This window comes from Monodelphis domestica, chromosome 7, assembly GCF_027887165.1.
Source record: "Monodelphis domestica isolate mMonDom1 chromosome 7, mMonDom1.pri, whole genome shotgun sequence".
In the NCBI taxonomy this organism is placed as follows: domain Eukaryota; kingdom Metazoa; phylum Chordata; class Mammalia; order Didelphimorphia; family Didelphidae; genus Monodelphis; species Monodelphis domestica.
The window spans coordinates 92,871,104-92,892,611 of NC_077233.1; the positions used below are offsets into that span (position 1 = coordinate 92,871,104).

Here is a 21,508-nt window from a genome sequence, read left to right on the forward strand (position 1 = left end):
ATTAATATTTTCATGACAAAAATTTTCTGTGCTTAGGAATACTATAAGTTGTAACTTCAAAATGGCTTGTATTACAGAGATTTTAAAGGATATTAAGGGATTTTGCTAATTGGATTTTTCTCTAAACAGAAATATTTTAGAATTAGTTTAAACTAAATTAATACAAATTATTTCTGGCAGGCATGTGCTTAAGATGTAGAAAACAAAATGTTCTTCCACAGGTTATATGATTATACTAATACTTCCTGTCAGATTTGGAATTTAATCTGAAAAATATTGAAGACATTTCAAACTTATATTAATGTTGCAAATAAGATAAGCTTGCACTTAATAGTGAAGATGTAGTTTTTTTAAAAAAGCCTGATAAAAAGGTTGAAGTAGAAACAATAATATGAATGAGAACAAATGTTAGGACTGGGCCCCAGAGGGAAACTGAGAAAATCCTTTCCCCCTAGTTCATAGAAGTAGGGAGAGGTTTTATGTGTTTGTCATACTGTTAAATGTGATTAATGTTTTGTTTGATCTTCCTTCATTTAATATTTTTAAACCCTTGTTTCAAAAGATGCATGGATGAATAAAGGGGAGAAGAGAGGAAATAAAGATGATGTGAAGACAAAGGATGTTAATAAAAATAAGATTAAAATAATTAATTGAGAAGTTCTACTTAAATACTTAAATTTGTTATCCATGTAAAATGAGAGAAGAAATGTCTTATTTTTAAATGTAATTTTACATTACATTAGAATTTAAATAGTACTGATTGTTGCTTTTTTCTTTTGCAGCACCTGTTATTAACAGATACAACAGAAGAGTATCGGGTATGTGCTTTCCTCCTCCAACATCCTCATTGAAGTACTACTCTGAGCTTTCTTTTAACTGCCCTTCATATTATTTCCCTTAATATTTTTGTTATATTTGCATTTTGATTTATTTCCTTTATTATTTTGTTATACTTGCATTTCAAATTATTTCCTCTAATGTTTTGTTGTAGTATTTGCTGACTTTCTAATGGCAATATTACAAACAATATAAATGAATTTTTTTGCAATTTACTTTTTAATTTTCACAATCTGAAAATAGCCTAGATGTGCTATTTATTACACAAGGCTTCAATTTTGTAACTCCTAAGAACTTTATCATTATTAGGACAGTTAGAAGTAGTATACACAGACAGAGGGAAAGGGTTTGAGTATTGAGTATGATTAGATGATATTAAAAATGGAATAAAATTAAGGAGTGAAAAAGAGAAATGCATAGGGGAAAGTGAGAAATAGAATAGAGTAAACTATCTTACATTAGATCTTGCATCTTACAGTGGAGGGGAAGATAGAAAATGGGGTTGGGGGAGGGGAGCACTTGAAAATTACTCTCATCAGAATTAGCTCAAAGAGAAATACACAATCAGTTAAGTATAGAAATATATCTTACTATATAGGAAAGTAGAAGGGGAAGAAGGGGATAAGAGAAGGGGCAGGACCTAATAGAAAAGAGGCCAGATTGGAAAAGGTGGTGGTCAGAAGCTAAACTCTTAGGATGAACAGACTGAAAGGAGAGAGAAAGGGATAGACATGGGTGAGGGAGAGGATGGAAAGTAATACACAGTAATGATGGTGAAAATATTTTTTATGTCAAGTCTAATAAAGGCTTCAATTTTCAAAAGAAAAAAAGTCACTTTAGTGATGGAATGGAAGATGGACTGAAATGGGTAGAGACTTGAGGCAGGAAGATCCACCAGCAGGATGTTGTGATAGTTTAGGTATCAAAACTGTGATAAGGGTCTTCACTAGAGTGGTGGCAGAATCAGAGGGGCCATATTTGGGAGATATTACAAAGATGAAATATATATGATTTAACAATAACTTGTATATAGGGGTTGAGAGATATAGTGAGGAATCCAGAATGATTTCTAGGATAACAGCAAAGGTTGTTATTTTTTTCTATTTTTGGGAGAGCTAGAGTGGCATAGTGGATAGAATTCGAGGCCTGGAGTCAGGAAGATTACCTCTTCCTAAGTTCAAATCTGGTCTCAGATACTTACTAGCTCTCTCACCCTGAGCAAGTCACTTCACCCTGTTTGCCTCAGTTTCCTTTTCTGTAAAATGAGCCAGAGAAGAAAATGGCAAACCACATCATTTTCTCTGCCAAGAAAACCGCAAATGGGGTCATGAAGAGTAAGACAGTACAAAATGACTATACAAGAACAACAACAAAAGACAATTAAAGGAAGGGAATAGGACAACCTATAAGATGATAACTGACAACAGAGAAGGAAGGAGCCTACTAAATTCTTCACTTCTATTTTCCCTGTTGAAGAGAATGACCTATGGATTAGAAATAGAAATGGGTAACAGGGATCCAAGATAAGTAATGAGAAAGTAAGAAAACACTAAATTATTCTTGATGAATTCTAATTACCTGGCCTCAGGTAATAAAAGAACTAATGGGTAATTGTTGAGCCAGTTTCAATCATTTGTGAATGTGAACGATTAAGCTGAACAAGAAAGGCATTGAAAGGATTAGAGAAGGGCAGATATTTTGATTTTCTGAACAGGAAAGAAAATTATCTGCAAATCATAGGCCAATGAGTTTGACAATGTAGATTTAGACATGTAGAAAGGTAACATGTACATTGACATGAATCTAAAGGAATGATTGGACAAAGGAAGAGGACACCCCCCCCCCCAACACATACACAATCCTTTAGGAAAATCTGAGGGAGAAAACAGTCAATTAGTCAGTCAATAAGCATCTATTACACATCTACTATGTATCAGGCACTGTGGTATATGATATACATGCAAGTTAAGATTTCCTGCTTTATGTTAGTTATCAAAGCAATCTTGTATTAGCTAAGAGATAGAGTGGTGGTTCTTTAGAATAGATCAAGTACACAATACACAGTAATGAATGACTATAGTAATCTAGTGTCTGATAAATCAAAAAATCTAAGCTTTTGGGACAAGAACAGTATTTCACAAAAACTGTTGGGAAAATTAGAAAAATGGTAAGGCAGAAACTAGATATAGACCAATATCTCATGCTGTATTCCAAGATAAGGTCAAAATGGGTATATGATTTATTTATTTTTTTTAATTAATTAATTTAGAACATTATTCCTTGGTTACAAGAGTTACATTATTTCCTTCCCTCCCCTCACCCTTCCCGTAGCCAGCGCGCAATTTCATTGGGCAATACATGTGTCCTTGATCAGAACCCATTTCCATGTTGTTGGTGTTTGCATTAGGATGTTCATTTAGAGTCTACATCCCCAGCCATATCCCCTCGACCCATGTAATCAAGCAGTTGTTTTTCTTCTGTGTTTCTACTCCCACAGTTTTTCCTCTAAATGTGGATAGTATTTTTTCTCGTAGATCCCTCCAAGTTGTTCAGGATCACTGCATTGCCACTAATGGAGAACTCCATTACATTCGATTGTAACACAGTGTATCAGTCTCTGTGTACAACTGTTCTCCTGGTTCTGCTCCTTTCGCTCTGCATCAATTCCTGAAGGTCATTCCAGTTCCCATGGAATTCCTCCAGTTTATTATTCCTTTGAGCACAATAGTATTCCCAACATATACCACAATTTGTTCAGCCATTCCCCATTTGAAAGGCATCCCCTCGTTTTCCAATTTTTTGCCACCACAAAGAGCACAGCTATGAATATTCTTGTACAAGTCTTTTTCCTTATTATCTCTGGAGTACAAACCCAGCAGTGCTATGGCTGGATTAAAGGGGAGACAATTCTTTTAGCACCCTTTGGGCATAGTTCCAAATTGCCCTCCAGAATGGTTGAATTAATTCACAACTCCACCAGCAATGCATTAATGTCCTGACTTTGCCACATCCCCTCCAGCATTCATTACTTTCCTTTGCTGTCATGTTAGCCAATCTGCTGGGTGTGAGGTGATACCTCAGAGTTGTTTTGATTTGCATTTCTCTGATTATAAGATATTTAGAACACTTTTTTCATGTGCTTATTATTAGTTTTTGTTTCTTTACCTGAAAATTGCCTATTCATGTCCCTTGCCCATTTAGAAATCAGAGAATGGCTTGGTTTAGCTCCTTATGAATTTGAGTAATTAGACCTTTGTCCGAGGTTTTTGTTATGAAGATCGTTTCCCAATTTGTTCCTTCCCTTCTTATTTTGTTTGCATTGGTTTTGTTTGTACAAAACCTTTTTAATTTGATGTAATCAAAATTATTTATTTTACATTTTGTGATTTTTTTCTAGCTCTTGCTTGGTTTTAAAATCTCTCCTTTCCCAAAGATCTGACATGCATACTATTCTGCGTTCACCTAATTTGCTTATAGTTTCCTTCTTTATATTCAAGTCTTTCATACATTCTGAGTTTCTCTTAGTGTAGGGTGTGAGATGTTGATCCAAACCTAATCTCTCCCATACTGTCTTCCAATTTTCCCAGCAGTTTTTATCAAAAAGTGGGTTTTGGTCCCAAAAGCTGATCTTTGTGCTTATATTTGTTCTTTAACTAACTGATTTTGGAGAATCATGTTATTTAATTTCCAATTAATTTTTGATTTGCCTCTCCATGTACCCTTACTAATTATTATTTTCATTGCATTGTGGTCTGAGAAAGTTGCATTTATTATTTCTGCTCTTTTGCACTTGTTCGCAATGTTTTTATGCCCTAGTACACGGTCAATCTTTGTGAATGTACGATGTGCTGCTGAAAAGAAGGTATATTCCTTTGTGTCCCTATTTATTTTTCTCCACATGTCTACCAACTCTAATTTTTCTAAGATTTCATTCACTTCTCTTACCTCTTCCTTATTTATTTTTTCATTTGATATATCTAGTTCTGATAGAGGAAGGTTCAGGTCTCCCACTAGTATAGTTTTTCTATCTATTTCATCCTTCAGCTCCACTAGTTTCTCCCTTAGAAATCTGGATGCTATGCCATTTGGTGCATACATGTTGAGTATGGATATTTCCTCATTGTCTATACTGCCTTTTATGAGAATGTAATTCCTTATCTCTTTTGACTTGATCTATTTTTACTTTGGTTTTGTCAGATATCATGATTATGACTCCTGCCTTCTTTTTATCAATTGATGCCTGCCTTCTTTTTATCAGTTGATGCTCAACAGATTTGGCTCCATCCTCTTACTTTTACCCTATGAGTGTCTACCTCCCTCATGTGTGTTTCTTGTAGACAGCATATGGTAGGGTTTTGGATTCTAATCCATTCTGCTATTGGCTTGCGTTTTATGAGTGAGTTCATTGCAGTCCCATTCAGAGTTATGATTGCCAGCTGTGTATTTCCCAGCATTTTGATTTCTATTCCTGGTCCTGCCTTTTCTTCATTCACTATTTCCTTCTACACCCATGTTTGGTTTTTAACCAGTCTACCCTAATTCCCACCCTTATTTTACTTCCCTTTCTACCCCTCTCCCTTCTTATTCCCCCCCTAATTTTCTTTACAGTCTTTTTAAATTACCCCTTCCTCTCCCTCCCTTGTACTGCTTCCCTCCCCACCAGTCCGTTTGTTACTCTCCTACTTCCGTATATGGAGCTAATCAATTCTCTGCCCCGATGGATTTGATTGTTCTTCCCTCTTTGGGTCAATTTCAATGCACATAAGAGTTGAGTATTTCCTATCTCCAACCTCTTTACCTTTCCAGTGTATTGATGTTCTTCCCCCTCCCACCTTGAGCTTCTTTGTGACATATAAATTTACCCCCTTTTATTTCTTTTCCCATTTCTCTTAGTAGTAACCTTTTTTTTAGCTACACACATATATTTGTATTTCTGCATACATATTTCTGTATATATATTTATGTCTTGGCATTTCATCCTATACAGTTTGTCACTGTTCCCTCTAAGTGTGATTCTTCTGGCTGCTCAGGTGATAATATGATTTTTAAGAGTTACCAATGACCTCTTTTCTTATAGGGATACATATCATTTTAACTTATTGGGTCTTTTAAAAAAGGTATTTTGTTTTTGTTTTGTTTTTCTTTTTTCCCTCTTTCTTAATTACCTTTTGATGATTCTTTTGAGTTCTGTGCTTGGGCATCAGATTTTCTGTTCAGGTCTGGTCTTTTCTTTACAAATGCTTGGAATTCTTTTATTTTGTTAAATGACCATACTTTCCCCTGTAAGAATATAGTCAGTTACTCGATTCTTGGTTGTCCTAGTTCCCTTGCTTTCCAGAATATCATATTCCATGCCTTTTGGTCCTTCAGTGTAGATGCAGCCAGATCCTGTGTTATCCTCACTGTGGTTCCATGGTATCTGAATGACTTCTTCTTAGCAGCTTGTAATATTTTTTCCTTGGTCTGATAGTTCTTGAATTTGTCTATAACATTCCTGGGTGTTGTCAGTTGGGGATTAAGTATAGGAGGTGATCTGTGGATTCTTTCCATCTCTACTTTTCCCTTTTGCTCTAGAATATCGGGGCAGTTTTCTTGGTTAATTTCCTGTAATATGATGTCCAGGCTTTTCCTTTTGTCATGGTCTTCGGTTAGACCAATCATTCTTAAATTGTCTCTCCTGGAAAGATTTTCTAAATCTTCTGTTTTATGAATGAGGTGCTTCATATTTTCTTCAATTTTTTTTCATTCTTTTGATTTTGTTTTATAGTGTCCTGCTTCCTTGTGAAGTCACTTGTTTCTAGTTGTTGTATTCTGGTTCTTAAAGAGTGGGTTCCATTCCTGGCTTTTTGGTCATCCTTCTCCTTCTGGTCTGATTTTCCTTGGAGGTCATCTTTCATCTTCTTTGCCTCATCTTTCATCTCCTTTGCCTCATTTTCAAGCTGGTTGAATTTGGCTTTCAAGACACTATTTTTTTTTTAAAGAAAAAATATTACTTTATTAAAATACTGAATTTGTTTCACATGTATACTTTGTCTCCCCACCATTTCCATTTGTCTGACCACCACTACTACTATGCCCTATCATAACATTCCATACATACTTAAATGAAGCAAAGGGTGGAGTTCCATCTTTGAAAACTAAACAGGCATTTTGGACAACACATTCTTGGCAAAGTAATCTGGATGACATTTATCAGACACGGTAGGGAAAGTTCTCACTCTGCATTATAAAAAGGACAGCCAGATATCAACTGTTACAGAAATAAGACGGAAAATTTTAACAAACTGTTCAAACTTATTTTCTTAAAGAGATTTCCTCCAATCAGTGGAATAGACTGGGGGCAAGTGACCTCAGCCAGACAGTATACGATAAACCCAAAGATCCCAGGTTTTGGGACAAAAATCCACTATTCGATAAAAACTGCTGGGAAAATTGGAAGACAGTGTGGGAGAGATTAGGAATTGATCAACACCTGACACCCTACACCAAAATAAATTCAAAATGGGTGAAAGACTTAAACATAAAGAAGGAAACCATAAGTAAATTGGGTAAACACAGAATAGTATACATGTCAGACCTTTGGGAGGGGAAAGACTTTAAAACCAAGCAAGACATAGAAAGAATCACAAAATGTAAAATAAATAATTTTGACTACATCAAATTAAAAGGCTTTTGTACAAACAAAACCAATGTAACTAAAATCAGAAGGAAAACAACAAATTGGGAAAAAATCTTCATAAAAACCTCTGACGAAGGTTTAATTACTCAAATTTATAAAGAGCTAAATCAATTGTACAAAAAATCAAGCCATTCCCCAATTGATAAATGGGCAAGGGACATGGATAGGCAGTTCTCAGATAAAGAAATCAAAACTATTAATAAGCACATGAAGAAGTGTTCTAAATCTCTTATAATCAGAGAGATGCAAATCAAAAGAACTCTGAGGTATCACCTCACACCTAGCAGATTGGCTAACATGACAGTTATGGAAAGTAATGAATGCTGGAGGGGATGTGGCAAAGTAGGGACATTAATTCATTGCTGGTGGAGTTGTGAACTGATCCAGCCATTCTGGAGGTCAATTTGGAACTATGCACAAAGGGCGATAAAAGACTGTCTGCCCTTTGATCCAGCCATAGCACTGCTGGGTCTGTACCCCAAAGAGATAATGGACAAAAAGACTTGTACAAAAATATTCATAGCTGCGCTCTTTGTGGTGGCCAAAAATTGGAAAACGAGGGGATGCCCATCAATTGGGGAATGGCTGAACAAATTGTGGTATATGTTGGTGATGGAATATTATTGTGCAAAAAGGAATAATAAAGTGGAGGAATTCCATGGAGACTGGAACAACCTCCAGGAAGTGATGCAGAGCGAGAGGAACAGAACCAGCAGAACATTGTACACAGAGACAAACACACTGTGGTATAATCGAACGTAATGGACTTCTCCATTAGTGGCAGTGTAATGCCCCTGAACAATCTGCAGGGATCTAGGAGAAAAAACACTATCCATGGGCAGAGGACAAACTGAGGGAGTAGAAACACCGAGGAAAAGCAACTGCCTGACTACAGTGGCTGAGGGGACATGACAGAGGAGAGACTCTAAACGAACACTCTAATGCAAATATTAACAACATGGCAATGGGTTCGAATCAAGAACACATGTGATACCCAGTGGAATTGTGTGCTGGTTATGGGGGGTGGGAGGGAGGAAAAGAAAATGATCTTTGTCTTTAATGAATAATGCATGGAAATGACCAAATAAAATACTATAAAATTAAAAAAAAAAAAGAGAGATTTCCTCCACAGCCAGAGATCTTGAATAGCTTCCTGATCAGATATCCGGAAGCAATTCTTTACATAGTTCATGAATTTGCCTTCCACTTTTGGGAGGGAACCACCCTTTTCAATTCTTGCCTACATTTTTGCTTTAATATCCTCTAGAGAAGTGGGTCCTTTGGGAGTCTTGAGTCATATCCTGCTTTTTGAAGGAATCTTGACCCTTTTCTTTTCGTGTGGACGGCTTTGAATCTTTTCCACTCTGGTTTGATTTTTGTGCGGTTTTTGCTGCAGTATCATGAACAGATTTCTTCACTGGAAGGGTCTTTTCTTCACTTTCCTCATCTTCAAAGTCATCATCATCGTCATCTTCATCATCATCGTCTTCTTCATCTTCTTCAGACAGTTTTACCTTTTTCTGTGGAACCTTGCTACCAACTCCAGGAGCAGATCTTTTTTTTTTTTTAATTTTATAGTATTTTATTTGATCACTTCCATGCATTTTTCATTAAAGACAAAGATCATTTTCTTTTCCTCCCTCCCACCCCCCGTGGCCGACGTGTGATTCCACTGGTATCATATGTGTTCTTGACTTGAACCCATTGCCATGTTGTTAGTATTTGCATCAGAGTATTCGCTCAGAGTCTTTCCTCTGTCATGTCCCCTCAGCCATTGTAGTCAGGCAGTTGCTTTTCCTCGGTGTTTCTACTCCCTCAGTTGGTCCTCTGCTTATGGATAGTGTTTTTTTCTCCTTGATCCCTGCAGATTGTTCAGGGGCATTACACTGCCACTAATGGAGAAGTCCATTACGTTCGATTATACCACAGTGTGTTCCAGGAGCAGATCTTTTGCCAGACATGTTTAGGAGTTTCATATCATCTTCCTCTTCATCATCTGATTCTGCATCTTCCTCCAGTGCCACTAAGTGCTGGCCACTCACATGTACAGGCCCTGAACCACATTTTAACTGCAAAACTACTGGTGGTGTAATCTCAAAGCCACCTAGGGAAACAGTAGGCTGAACAGACATTTTCAAAGATGCCAATGTTACTTTAATTGGATTTCCTTCATAGTGCCAATGTTACTTTAATTGGATTTCCTTCATAGTTCAGTGCCTCTGCTTCAACAATATGCAATTCATCCTTTGCACCAGTCCCTAGACTCACAGTCCTCAATGACAACTGGTGCTCATTTTCATCATTATCTACCTTAGAGTGATAATCTTTGTCAGCCTTTAGTTCACAACTGAAAAGGAAATTCTGGGGCTGGAGGGGGCTCATATCCATTTCCATGGAGTCCTCCATTCTGAGCAGCGATATTAAGGAAAGCAGAGCAGGGAGGAGAGGAGAGCGATGAGAAGGACGGAGAGATTGGAACTCTATTTTTCTTGTTTTAGTTCAAGTGCCTCAGTTTCCAGATGAGTTATCTTAGTTTTTAGGTTCTTTTCCCAGTTGTCATCAGCCTCTCTTAATTGTGTTTTGAATTGTATTTTTAGTTCTTCCAGAGCCTGTATCCAATTCCCTGGGGTTTCTGGGTTTTTGGGTTTTTTTTGCTTGGAGTTCCCTCATCCTTTTCTGTTCCATTTGTTCTTTGTTCGTTGCCTGTATAGAAGCTGTCGATTGTAATTTTTTTTGTTGTTTGCTCATATTTACCCCTTCTTTACTCTCTGCTGTTGTTTGAGCTCTTGCTCCTCTCATTTTTTGTGTTGTTTTGGGCTTTTCTTTCCGCCTTCACCCATGGCACTTTGTCAGTAAATCTCTCAGTGCAGTTTGTGGGAGAAGGTTGTTGGAGCTTGAGCTTCCCTGCCCTCAGGAGGCTTTGATGGGGTTAAGTCCATCAGTCAGTGGGGGAGGGGTGTTGGAGCTTGAGTTTCCCTGCCCTCTGAAGGCTTTGATGGGATTAAGTCCAGATGGGTTGCTGAATGTGCCCTGAGGCCAAAACCGCTGGGGGGGGGGGGTGCAATATGGAGTGTCTTTGCTGCTGCAACTATGCCTCCCGCTCTGTGCTCTGCATTTCTTCTCTTAATTGCTTCCCCACTGCTTCTGTTGGATGCTTTGAGCCTGGCACAGCTTTTCCTACAAGGTACTTCCTCCAGACCAGAGCCTTTGTCTGGTCAGAGGTTCCAGCTGCTGCTGGAGGTTTAGCACTCTAGGTGGGGGAGGGGTTCCGGGACTTTCCTTCTTCCTTTCCCCTTAAACCAATGTTCTCAAAGTCCAGCTTTTGGGGGGCGTACCTTTTAAGTTGAGTCCAGCAGGAGGGTTCCTTGGCTCTGTCTTGTTGTTAGGTTTGATTTTCAGTCCCCTAGGAGCATTTAGTTTGTAATAGGTAAGGAAGGGTTTTCAGAGGTCTGAACTTTTGCTGCCTCTATGCTGCCATCATGACTCTGCCTCCTGGTTACATGATTTAGATATAAAGAGTGATACCAAAAGCAAATTTGGGGAGTTTAGACCTATGGATAAGGGAAGAATTTTTAACTAAATAAGAGACACTGAACATTGCTAGATGTAAAATAGATGATTTTCATTATATTAAATTTAAATTTTTTTTTATGAAAACAAAACCAATACAGCCAAGATTTGAAGGAAAACATAAAACTTGGTAGGGGGATTTTACAGAAAGTATTTCTGATTAAGGCCTTGTATTTCTCAAATATAGAGAGAACTGAGTCAAATTTAAAAGAAGATGTCATCCCCCATTTGATAAATGGTCAAAGGCTATGAACAGGCAGATTTCAGAAGAAATCAAAGCTATCTGTACTCACATGAAAAAATGCTTTAAATCATAATTGATTAGAAAAACGCAAATTAAAACAGCTGGGGTTGGATGGTTGGGGGGAGACACAGCTAGGTGGCTCAGTGGATTGAAAGCCAATCCCAAAAATGGGATTCTGGGTTCAAATCTGGCCTGAGATACTTACAGCTGTGTGACCCTGAGCAAGCCACTTAACCCCACCGTTGCCTAGTCCTTACCACTCTTCTGCCTTGGAACTATTCTTAGTGATACAAAAATTCAAGACAGGTCCAAAGGTCTAATAACAAAAAATGCCCTCCACCTCCAAAGAGTGAACTAATGGTGTCTGATTGCAGAGTGAAACATACGATTTTTCACTTTCTTTATTGTTTGTAGATTTTTTTTTATCTATCTTTTCTTTCTCAACATGACCATTTCAGAAATATGTTTTGCATGACTGCACATTTCAAATTATTTACTGTCTCAGGGCAAAAGGAGGGAAAGAGAGAATTTGGAACTCTGAAGTCCCTTGGTTTCATACTCATTATTATATTTAAAAATAAATGTTAAAATTTTTTTTACATGTAATCAGGAATTGTTTTTTAAAAATTCAAGCTTTAAAAAGAGATTTGACAGTTCTATTTTCAAGTAGGCATTATGTGCAAACTGTCATGCCAAATGCTCATTTTTTCCTTATATGGAAATCATTCATTAGTATTAACACATTGCAGAGATCATGAAGAGGCTTTATCATGGAGAGGGAGCCAGCTTTAGACAGGAAGATCTGAGTTCAAGTCCAGATTCTGATACATAACAGGCAGTTCCTTTAATGTCTCAGTGCCTCAGGCAGCTTTCTGAGATTACAAATTGCAGAGAAGGTGCTGTCCTACTTTAGTAGATTAAGTTTATTTTTCTGAAGTTCCCTGATCTCTTACCCATTACTATGGTTTTTATTGCTATTTTTCGTTGATAAGTACACATTTATGTCTAAAGAAGGGCATTCAATACTCCTCCATAACATTTTTCTATAGTATTTTCCTAGATCTAGGAAGTCAGAAGCCTAATCTATCCCTATCTCTATGGTCATTTATAATCCCCAGAAATACTCATTATATAATGCCTACTTTAAGAGAAAAAGAAAGAAAAAGTTTACATCTAATGTCTATTCTAAATAAAGGGCACTCCTACATCTGAATTTGAGTGCCAGTCCATTCACAAGAGAGTAAATAAAAAGTCACTTGTTCTTTGTTACCTTGACAGTACTGAAGCATTGGCAGTGAGCCTGTTTCATTGCTATAACATATGACTTGTGAATGGATATAGGAAAGAATGAATGTAAACAGATTAAAAGAAAATCATTATCAAGTCCTGAGGTTAAGAGCTGAAAAATAGTAGATATCAGTAGCATTAACCTCTAATATATATGGGATTTTGAACTGTTTATCAAAATGATAAAGAATAAGAGAATAGTATTTTAAGCATATTTTTATTTATGGCATAGTGACATTTTCTAGCACAGTTATATTAGAATGATTTGTGCTAGTTAGAAATTATCTTATTTGCTCAATATGATGGTCTTTTCTTTTTAAAACCTTTACCTTCAGGCTTAGAACCATTCCTAGATATCAGTTCCAAGGCAGACAAGTGTGGGATTGAGTGACTTGCCTAGAGTCATACAGTTAAGGAAGTATCTGAGGACAGTTTTGTATCCAGGACTTCCTGTCCCTAAGCCTGGCTCAGTAACTGCTAAGCTACCTAATCACCTTATGTTCTTCACCTTCCTGTATAATTTCCTACTGTTGACAATCTTCTCCTCTGGACATTCTCTCTTCTGTGTCTTTTTACAACACTGGTCCTCCTCTCCTGTGGATCTCCTTAATCTCCTTTCCTGGATCATCATTCATTTCATGCTTCTTAGGTATATTCCTTAGGTTTTGTCCTGGGGTCTGTTAAATTTATAGGGTTGGGTTTGAATATTTAATTTTGTGGTCACCAGGGATTTAATTTCTAAATCCCAAAATGAATTACTAAAGTAGAATGGAATTTATGGTAATTTATTTTTACAATAGAGGAAGATATTAAGGAAGAGAGAAAAAGGGGAGAGAGAGAGGGTGTGACCTCTGGTTTCCTCTGAGCCAGGTAGAAATTCTAAGGCCCCAGTCAGGGGAAAGGAGTCTCAAGACAATGGACCTTTCTCAGAGGTTCACACCTCCAGAAAGGCAAGGAAACTTAAGTCACCCTTTCACTAACCATGGTGACTATCTAAAAGGAAAGCAGCCTGAGATTTCCTGCACGAGCTCCTCCAGGGCTCCAGTTCCACATCCAAGTGTCTTTAAGTCTGAGTGTCTGTCTTCCAGTCTCTCCTCAAATGGCTCTCTTCACTCCAATTCCGAGTGACTCTCTTCGCTCCAACTTTGAGTGATCTGTCTCCCAGTCCAACTCTTAGTGACTGAATATCTCTCCATCTCTCTTGGGTGTCCCTGTTTCCTCTATTTAAAGACCTTTTTCTCTTGTGTCAGCTCCCCTAACTTTTTACATCTACCCAATCATGGCTCTTCTCCAGGACTGCCCACTCAATGTATGAAATGGGTGTTCACGCCTTTTGTAGTTAGTTATACCTTTTGTGGTTAGTTAACACCTTTTCGTAGTTAAAATGGGTAGATCTACTTTAAATACTGAGTTAACACTTTTGGGGATTAAAATCTAAAAATAGACAGGGGATTACAATTTAATCTTCACAATAAAGGAAGAGCTAAGTACCTTCATTGTTACAATCAGGAGATAGCCAAATCTAATCTTCACAGTTCCCTTCTTATCTCTTTTTACACTCTCTTACTTAATGACCTCATCTACTCCCATGTGTTTAATCAATATCTCTTAGCAGATGAATTCAAGATATCCTTTCTACTGAGCTCCAGTCCTACATCACAGTCAGTTGTTCACTCATTGATCACTTATTAAGGACCTACTAGTGCTAGACACTGGGGATACAGAAAAGCAAAATACAACCCTTACCCTCGAGGAGCAATCATAATCTAATGGGATGTTATAATTAAAATTAATCTTGGAAACTTTATATTGCATTGTGATTATTTATTAATAAAAGAGAGAGAGAGAGAAAGGAAAAGATTACCAGGTTGCCCTTAACTACCATAGTCTGCTGCCCTTCTTTTCATCAGTTCCCAGATTCCTAATCAGCCCTGGCCTATTTACAATCTTGGCAAGAGGCCCAGCAAGCCAGATAAATTAAGATTAGAAAGGCCAGCCTAAGAGAGAGCTTGAATTCAGGAAAGGACTGGAGGCAAAAAAAAGAGACTGAGCTCCCTTTTGTGACCTCTAGGCATATGACCTCCCTTGTTGGCCAGGGGCTTCTGTCAGCCCCTTCAAGAAGTCAGGGCTTCATTTGGCCATGTGGTCTCCCACTTCACATTCTTTCTTAACTCACATGTGCCAGATAAGGGGTTATCCTTTTATGCTAATTTCACACTGAGGGAAACAACAAACAATTATGTACATACAAGCAATATATTAGATAAAAGGGAATAATTAAAAGAGGGAAGGCATTAGAATTAATTGGGATTTAAAAGGTCTTGTATGGGAACTGGAATTTTAGTTGGGTTTGAAGAAAGCCAGGCAAGGCATCAAGTGAATATTAGGAGAGAGCATTCCAGGTATGAGGGATAGCCAGAGACAACCTCTAGTACACAGAGATGGAATGTATTGTTCATGGAATTGCAAGGATGCCAGTGTCACTGGATCAAAGAGTACATGGTGGGGGGTAGAGGGCAACACAATCCCAATCCCTCCTTTTCACCACCCAGGTATCATAGTCAGCTTTTCATTTTTACCTTCTTGCACTCCTATATCCAGTCTATTCCCAAAGCCTGTCAATTTCACTTTTGCAACATTCTCTAATATGTTCCCTTCTCTCGCTGTCACTGCTATGACTCTGCTGCAGGTTCTCACCATCTCATACGCGGCCTGTTACAATAGCTACTGGTGGGTCTGCCTACCTCAGATCTCTCCCTTTTCCAAACCATCCTCTATTCAGCCACCAAAATAATTTTCCTAAAGCACAAGTCAAGTCATCCCCCTATATACTAAACTTTAGTGGCCCCTATCACCTTCAGGATGAAATACAGAATCTTGTGACTGTCATTCAAAGCCCATCATAACCTAGCCACCTCCTATTTCTATCTTCTTACACCTTACTTCCTACCACCTATATACTGACCTCCGCTGTTCCTTGAATAAGAAATTACATCTCAGGACTCTGGACATTTTCTTTGACTGATGCTCATGTCTGGAATGTTCTCACCCCTCATCTTTGCTTATTGCTTTCTTTGGCATCTTTCAAGGCCCAACTAAAATCCTACCTTCTATAGGAAGCCTTTCCTGAAATGTCTTAATTTTATTATGTCTTCCTCTTTTTTTCTTATATGTAACTTATAGTATATAGCATATAGCACAGTGTCTGTGCTTAGTAAATGTTTGTTGACAAACTGGTTGATCAGTTTTTTTCTCCTGCCTCAAATTTTCCTAAAATATTTTGTATTCTTTGTGTCCTCCTGTGTCTAAATATTCCTGTATATTGACTATGTATGTACTACCTCTCTATTCCTCTCCACTAGTGGAATATGAGGTCTAAAAGGCTAGGACTGTGCTTTTTTTAAAAGCATTTAACAAAATGCCTTGTACTAAGGAAGGGCAGAAACACAGTTCAAATATAGCCTCCTGGTGACCAAGAGGACTCTGGGTAAGTTCTATGAACCCCGGATCTAATGCTCTGGATTGCAACAGTATTGGGGAATAAAATCTTTCATTCAGATATCTCTGGGGAAGGTCTGTCTGAGTTCCAAGATATAGAAAAAATTATCACAAATTCAGAAGACCAGGAACCATTTTCCCCAGGGGAAAAGGGGGGAAAAGGATATGAACAGGCAGTTCTCAAAAGAAGAATTACAGACTTTCAGTAACCATATGATACACTGATGCAAATCAGCACTGATCAGAGAAATGCCAAGTTTTCACCTGATGCCTGCCAAATACAGAGCTGATGGAGATGGAATAGTAAACTTGGATAGACTGCAACAAGATGGACACACTAATACACTGCTGCTGGATCTATAAATTGGTCTAACCATTCTGGGAGACAATTTGGGATCATGCTAGCAGAATGATTGATTAAAATGCCTATATCTTTTACTATATACATTATAGGCTCTTACTAAATGTTTATTGTTATTGTTTGTATTAAAGGGAAAAACCACAGCTTTGGAAGAGAGTGAATTAAATAACATTGTGTTTCCTTATTTTTATTTCTCAGATGGAGAGAATATACATATAAAACTTTTTTCTCTTTTTTTTTCCTTCTCTATCAAGTATGTGCCGAATCCTTCAATCCAGATGAAGAAGATGATACAGAGCCAAAGGTAAAAAAATGCAAGGGTTGTCCATCTAAGTCTATTGTTTGTTGAAGTTGATTATTGATAGATTTACTTTTCTCCAGATAAACAAATATAATATGTTTTTAACTAATATAAAGAAAAGTTAAATGACCCATGATATACACATTGAAATGAATAGCCTTTGAAATGTTTCTAAAATGTTCTAATATTGAAATTTTTATTGTCTGAAAATAGTAAAATATCCATTTTTGTAATATGCATTGTGGAAAGTCATGATGAGTTTTATATTTAAAATATTTATGGGTCATTTGATAATATAAAAGTAATTTTAAGTACTTTTCTAATTTTTTCTAATATAGATTTAATGGTATTTGTTATTAGATCAGTGGATGTTCTTTGTTTTTTCTTTAAAAAAACTAGATTATTAAAGAAGTAGATTGAACTTATGATCTAAGTCATAACTACTGTTGATTGATTTGACTTAAGCAAAGAATAGAATATATTTAGTGCCTCTTTTTCACTTTTAAGAGCAAAAAAGGTCATAATTTTCTTGACTAGATGGTATATTTTTACATTGACTCTTAAGAAAAAAAATTCTTTTTTATCGTATTTATTTTGTAGGTGATTCATCCCAAATCCGATGAACAGAGATCCAGACTACAGGAAGCTTGCAAGGATATCCTTCTTTTCAAGAATCTTGATCAGGTAACATCAGTAATAAAAGCATTCACAGTATAGAACTTAAATCAGTTCTTTCCTATTATTATTTAAAGAGATTTAATTGCCTTAGGCAGACCAACAATTAGAGATTTTAAACACATTTTATTTAGGAACACTTTTCTGATTGAAGGCATCCTGGTATATACAGAATAGGCATTGGCTTTTTAGTTAGAAGCCATGACTTAAAATCTTTGTGTGTGGTTCTTACTACCTATATTATCATGATCTAGTTCAGTGATGGTGAACTTATGGCATGATTGCCAAAGATGGCATGCAAAGTGTTCTCTGTGGACATGTGGCTGCCCCCCCTCCCTAGCTGCTGCCACTCTATACCCCCACCCCCACAACCCCCCAGTTCATTACTAGAAAGAGGGATTCAGGCAGAGCTGCTCCCCTCCCCCTCTCCATCATACCTGAGGACATTTTTTCACATCCTCCACCCCTCTGCCCAGCAACCAATGAGAACGCATAGGGCAGGGGGTAAGGCTCACAGGTGACAGAGCTGGAGGGTAGCAGAGCACTTGGGCCATTCCTCTCCCCATCTCCATCCTTACTGAAGACAGTGCTTACTTCACCCACCCCTCTGCCCAGTGGCCCAATAGGAGTGCTTCCTCCCTCCCCTGTGTGGAGTAAGGTGGGGCAGAGTACTCCTCAAACTCAGTTGAGGGGAGGGGCATGGCACATGGTCTCTGGGAGCAGGGCAGGAATGGCACTCAGTCTGGGGGGGTGGGGCAAGTCCCAGTACTTCATCTCTAAAAGGTTCACCATCACTAGTCTAGGTATTCAGCCTTCCTGAACCTTATTTTCTTTGCCTATTAAATGAGGAGTTTGAACTAAATGACCTTCAAGGCTCTTTCTAGCAAAGATGTATCATTTATGATCTTCCTTTGGTTACTTTATGAAACAATTGAGAAATAAATATTTTTCAAAGAATAATATAATTTTTCTTTTAATATTTAATGTAGACATTGCTTAGTGCTTCTTCTATGCTTTCCTCCTCTCCCAAGACAAGTCAAATTGAATACCACTTGAAAAATCATCCATTTGGTAAAATTTGCAAATAAACAATCAGCTGATATATTAGCCAAAATTTTAGAATGAATAGAGTGTCAAATCTTGTCCCTACTTTATATTAGATAATGGTTCATGGAACAGTAAAGTGTTTAGTCCCTAAAAAGTGGCACTTCTAATGGATAGGCTCTTCTTTTTGAGGTATGATGGTATAAATGAAAGATAGTCTCTGTGCTTGTCAGCTGAGGACCCTAGGCATGCTTCTCCATTCTATTAAAAGACCTACAGGGGTTCTATCTTATCTATAATTCCTAATGTCTTACTGATATGATGTTTGAATGAATTCCTTTCATGGATTTTTACTAAATTAGAAATTTTTTGATGCATAAGAACTGCTATGGGAGAAATATACCCAAATTTGGAGGAGGAGCTCACCCCAAAATGGGAAGACTTAAAACTCTGTTCAATCCACAAGTAAGAGAAGAATTTTATTTGAAGAAGTGGTTTATGGTGGTATAAAACCCTAATAACTGGTGGAATAGTGTGGGGGTTAATCAGGTAGCCTTAGGACTGATGGATAAGTCCAGTGTCTAGTAGAATAGCCTTTTTGGAGCTGATGGAATAGCAGTGTCCCAAGTGGAGTAGCAACTCTGCTCTAGAGTAGCGGCTTCCACACTCTGTAGATCAGAGTTGGCATATATTTATTGGGGTCTGGTGTCAGTCATATCCTGTTCCAGAGAAATCTTCACCTTGCCTAAAAACCCTTAAGAGTAGGCATGGTCACATTTAGGTGGAGATATGTTTGGGGATTTTATGTCATAGGAATTAAGGAGCATGCATGAGTTTGGAATATTCTTATGGAATACCAGAGTCCCCAATGCTCAGGTCCCTTGTCATTTGTCAACATGGGGAGTTCTCACTACCTTTCTGGAATGATCTTTTTTTTTGTGTGTATCAAGATAAATTTCAGTAAATCAGTAGATAGATGAATGAGTAGCTTTGATTTGTTTCAGACCTGCCTTATTATTGTAAGGCACCTTCTGGTATGAGTACTGAAGCAGAGAAACTTTGCTCTAATGGGTAAGCTCTTGAGTCCTTGGCATGCCACTGTATCCTAGAATATTTGCTGAGCCAAGGTTAAATATTATCAGTAGGGAATACAAAAAGGAAGAAGATCCTCATTGCAATTCAGACCATTAGATTTGGGGTTTATAGGACTTACTTAGAATCCTCTTAGTCACCAGGGTTAGAGTTAGGGTTAGGAGACTGTATTTGAACATTTGTATTGTCTTTGCCCCTAACCTGAACATAAATAAGACCATGTTTCTTTTTTCACATAGGTAAAGGATATTAGATATGATTTACGAAATTCACAGCCTTGAAATTAGCAGAGAAATAAAGTAACAAAGAACTCACTGATATACAAAAATCAAATATGTAGCTTAGAGTAAAAATTAGCAGCCAAAAGGCTCTTATTCTTGCCAGATATCGCTGCTTACCAAAGGCCAAATAGTACATATCATGGAAAGATAGATTCTTCTTTTATGTGACATTTAATACCTATTGTTTTCTTCCAAAATCATGGAATAGGAAAAAGTTTCTGAAAAACCAATTAGCAATCATTCTCTTAGTTTGAAGACTGTAATTTTGCTTTCATATTTAAAATGATAATTCTGAATTTTGGATAAAAGATTAGTTACATTTTAGATCCTCTGTGAATGCCTGATTTTTAAAAAGGTGCTTTAATAAGGTAGAAAATTGAAAATTATCAAATAGATTTATTTCAGCCCTGGGTTCTGGCTTTCATGAATTTCAGTTTAATATTATTTCAAAGTTAAAAAAAGTACTTGAGGGGGCAGCTGGGTAGCTCAGTGGATTGAGAACCAGGCCTAGAGATGGGAGGTCCTAGGTTCAAATCCGGCCTCAACCACTTCCTAGCTGTGTGACCCTGGGCAAGTCACTTGACCCCCATTGCCTAGCCCTTACCACTCTTCTGCCTTGGAGCCAATACACAGTATTGACTCTAAGACGGAAGGTAAGGGTTTAAAAAAAAAAAAAGTACTTGAAAGTATATTGAATTGACAATTACAAGTGATTGGTTCGCCATTGCTATAAATTTCCAAAATAAAGAATAATCAATATGTTTAAAATGTTGCTTGCTGGGGGCACAGGGGTAGCTCAGTGGATTGAGATCCAGGCCTAGAAATGGGAGGTCCTAGGTTCAAATTTGGCCTCAGACACTTACCAGCTGTGTGACCCTGGGCAAGTCACCCAACCCCCATTGCCTAGCCCTTACCACTCTTCTGCCTTGGAACCAATACACAGTATTGATTCTAAGACGGAGGGTGAGGGGTTTAAAAAAAAACAAAAAACATTGCTTGCTTAGAAACCTAGATCAATCTAGGAAAAGATCTTTATGCAAGCATAGGAAATGAATTTTCAAGGCAACTATACAGTATTCTTATTTAATTTATTTTAAAAAGTCTTTAAAAAATAATTATCTTCTGTCTAGAGACTGAAAGCAGCTGGACATATGCTTGCAGCCAACCTAGAGCTATGTAAAGAAGATAATGATTTTATCCTCTTAGTAAGCTTATGCAACTGTGGGAACAGAAAACCTAACACAGCAATGGGGTATATGATTAGGGATATAGACTCTATGTGATCACCCTAATGCAAATATTAATAATATGGAAATAGGTCTTGATAAATGACACATGTAAAACCCAGTGGAATTGCTTGTTGGCTACCGGGGGTATGGGGGAGGGGGGAGAGGGAAAGAACATGAATTATGCAACCATGGAAAAATATTCTAAATTAACTAATTAGATAAAAATTATCAATTAAAAGAAAAAAAAGACCTGATACAGGGGCTTGGTGGTAATGGGAGGTAGGTCATGGTCTAGAAAGAGCAAAAAAAAAGTGCAATTAAGGAATTCCCATTCCCAGGGAGGGAAGTGGAGTAATATTTACATGTCATGAGAGACCTGGGTCTCATAAAGGATATTGTCTAGAGAGGAA

The 21,508-nt window shown here is 37.5% G+C and overlaps 1 protein-coding gene across 1 annotated transcript in view; it reads left to right on the forward strand.

The window, feature by feature from the left end:
- The window catches only part of PRKAR2A (protein kinase cAMP-dependent type II regulatory subunit alpha), a 154,355-nt gene that overhangs the window by 78,009 nt on the left and 54,838 nt on the right, over nucleotides 1-21,508 (forward strand). Inside the window, exons 2-4 of the mRNA XM_007499823.3 lie at nucleotides 783-818; nucleotides 16,731-16,780; nucleotides 17,378-17,461. Of these exons, the coding sequence (XP_007499885.1) occupies nucleotides 783-818; nucleotides 16,731-16,780; nucleotides 17,378-17,461 (170 nt within the window). The remainder of the gene's footprint in view (nucleotides 1-782; nucleotides 819-16,730; nucleotides 16,781-17,377; nucleotides 17,462-21,508) is intronic.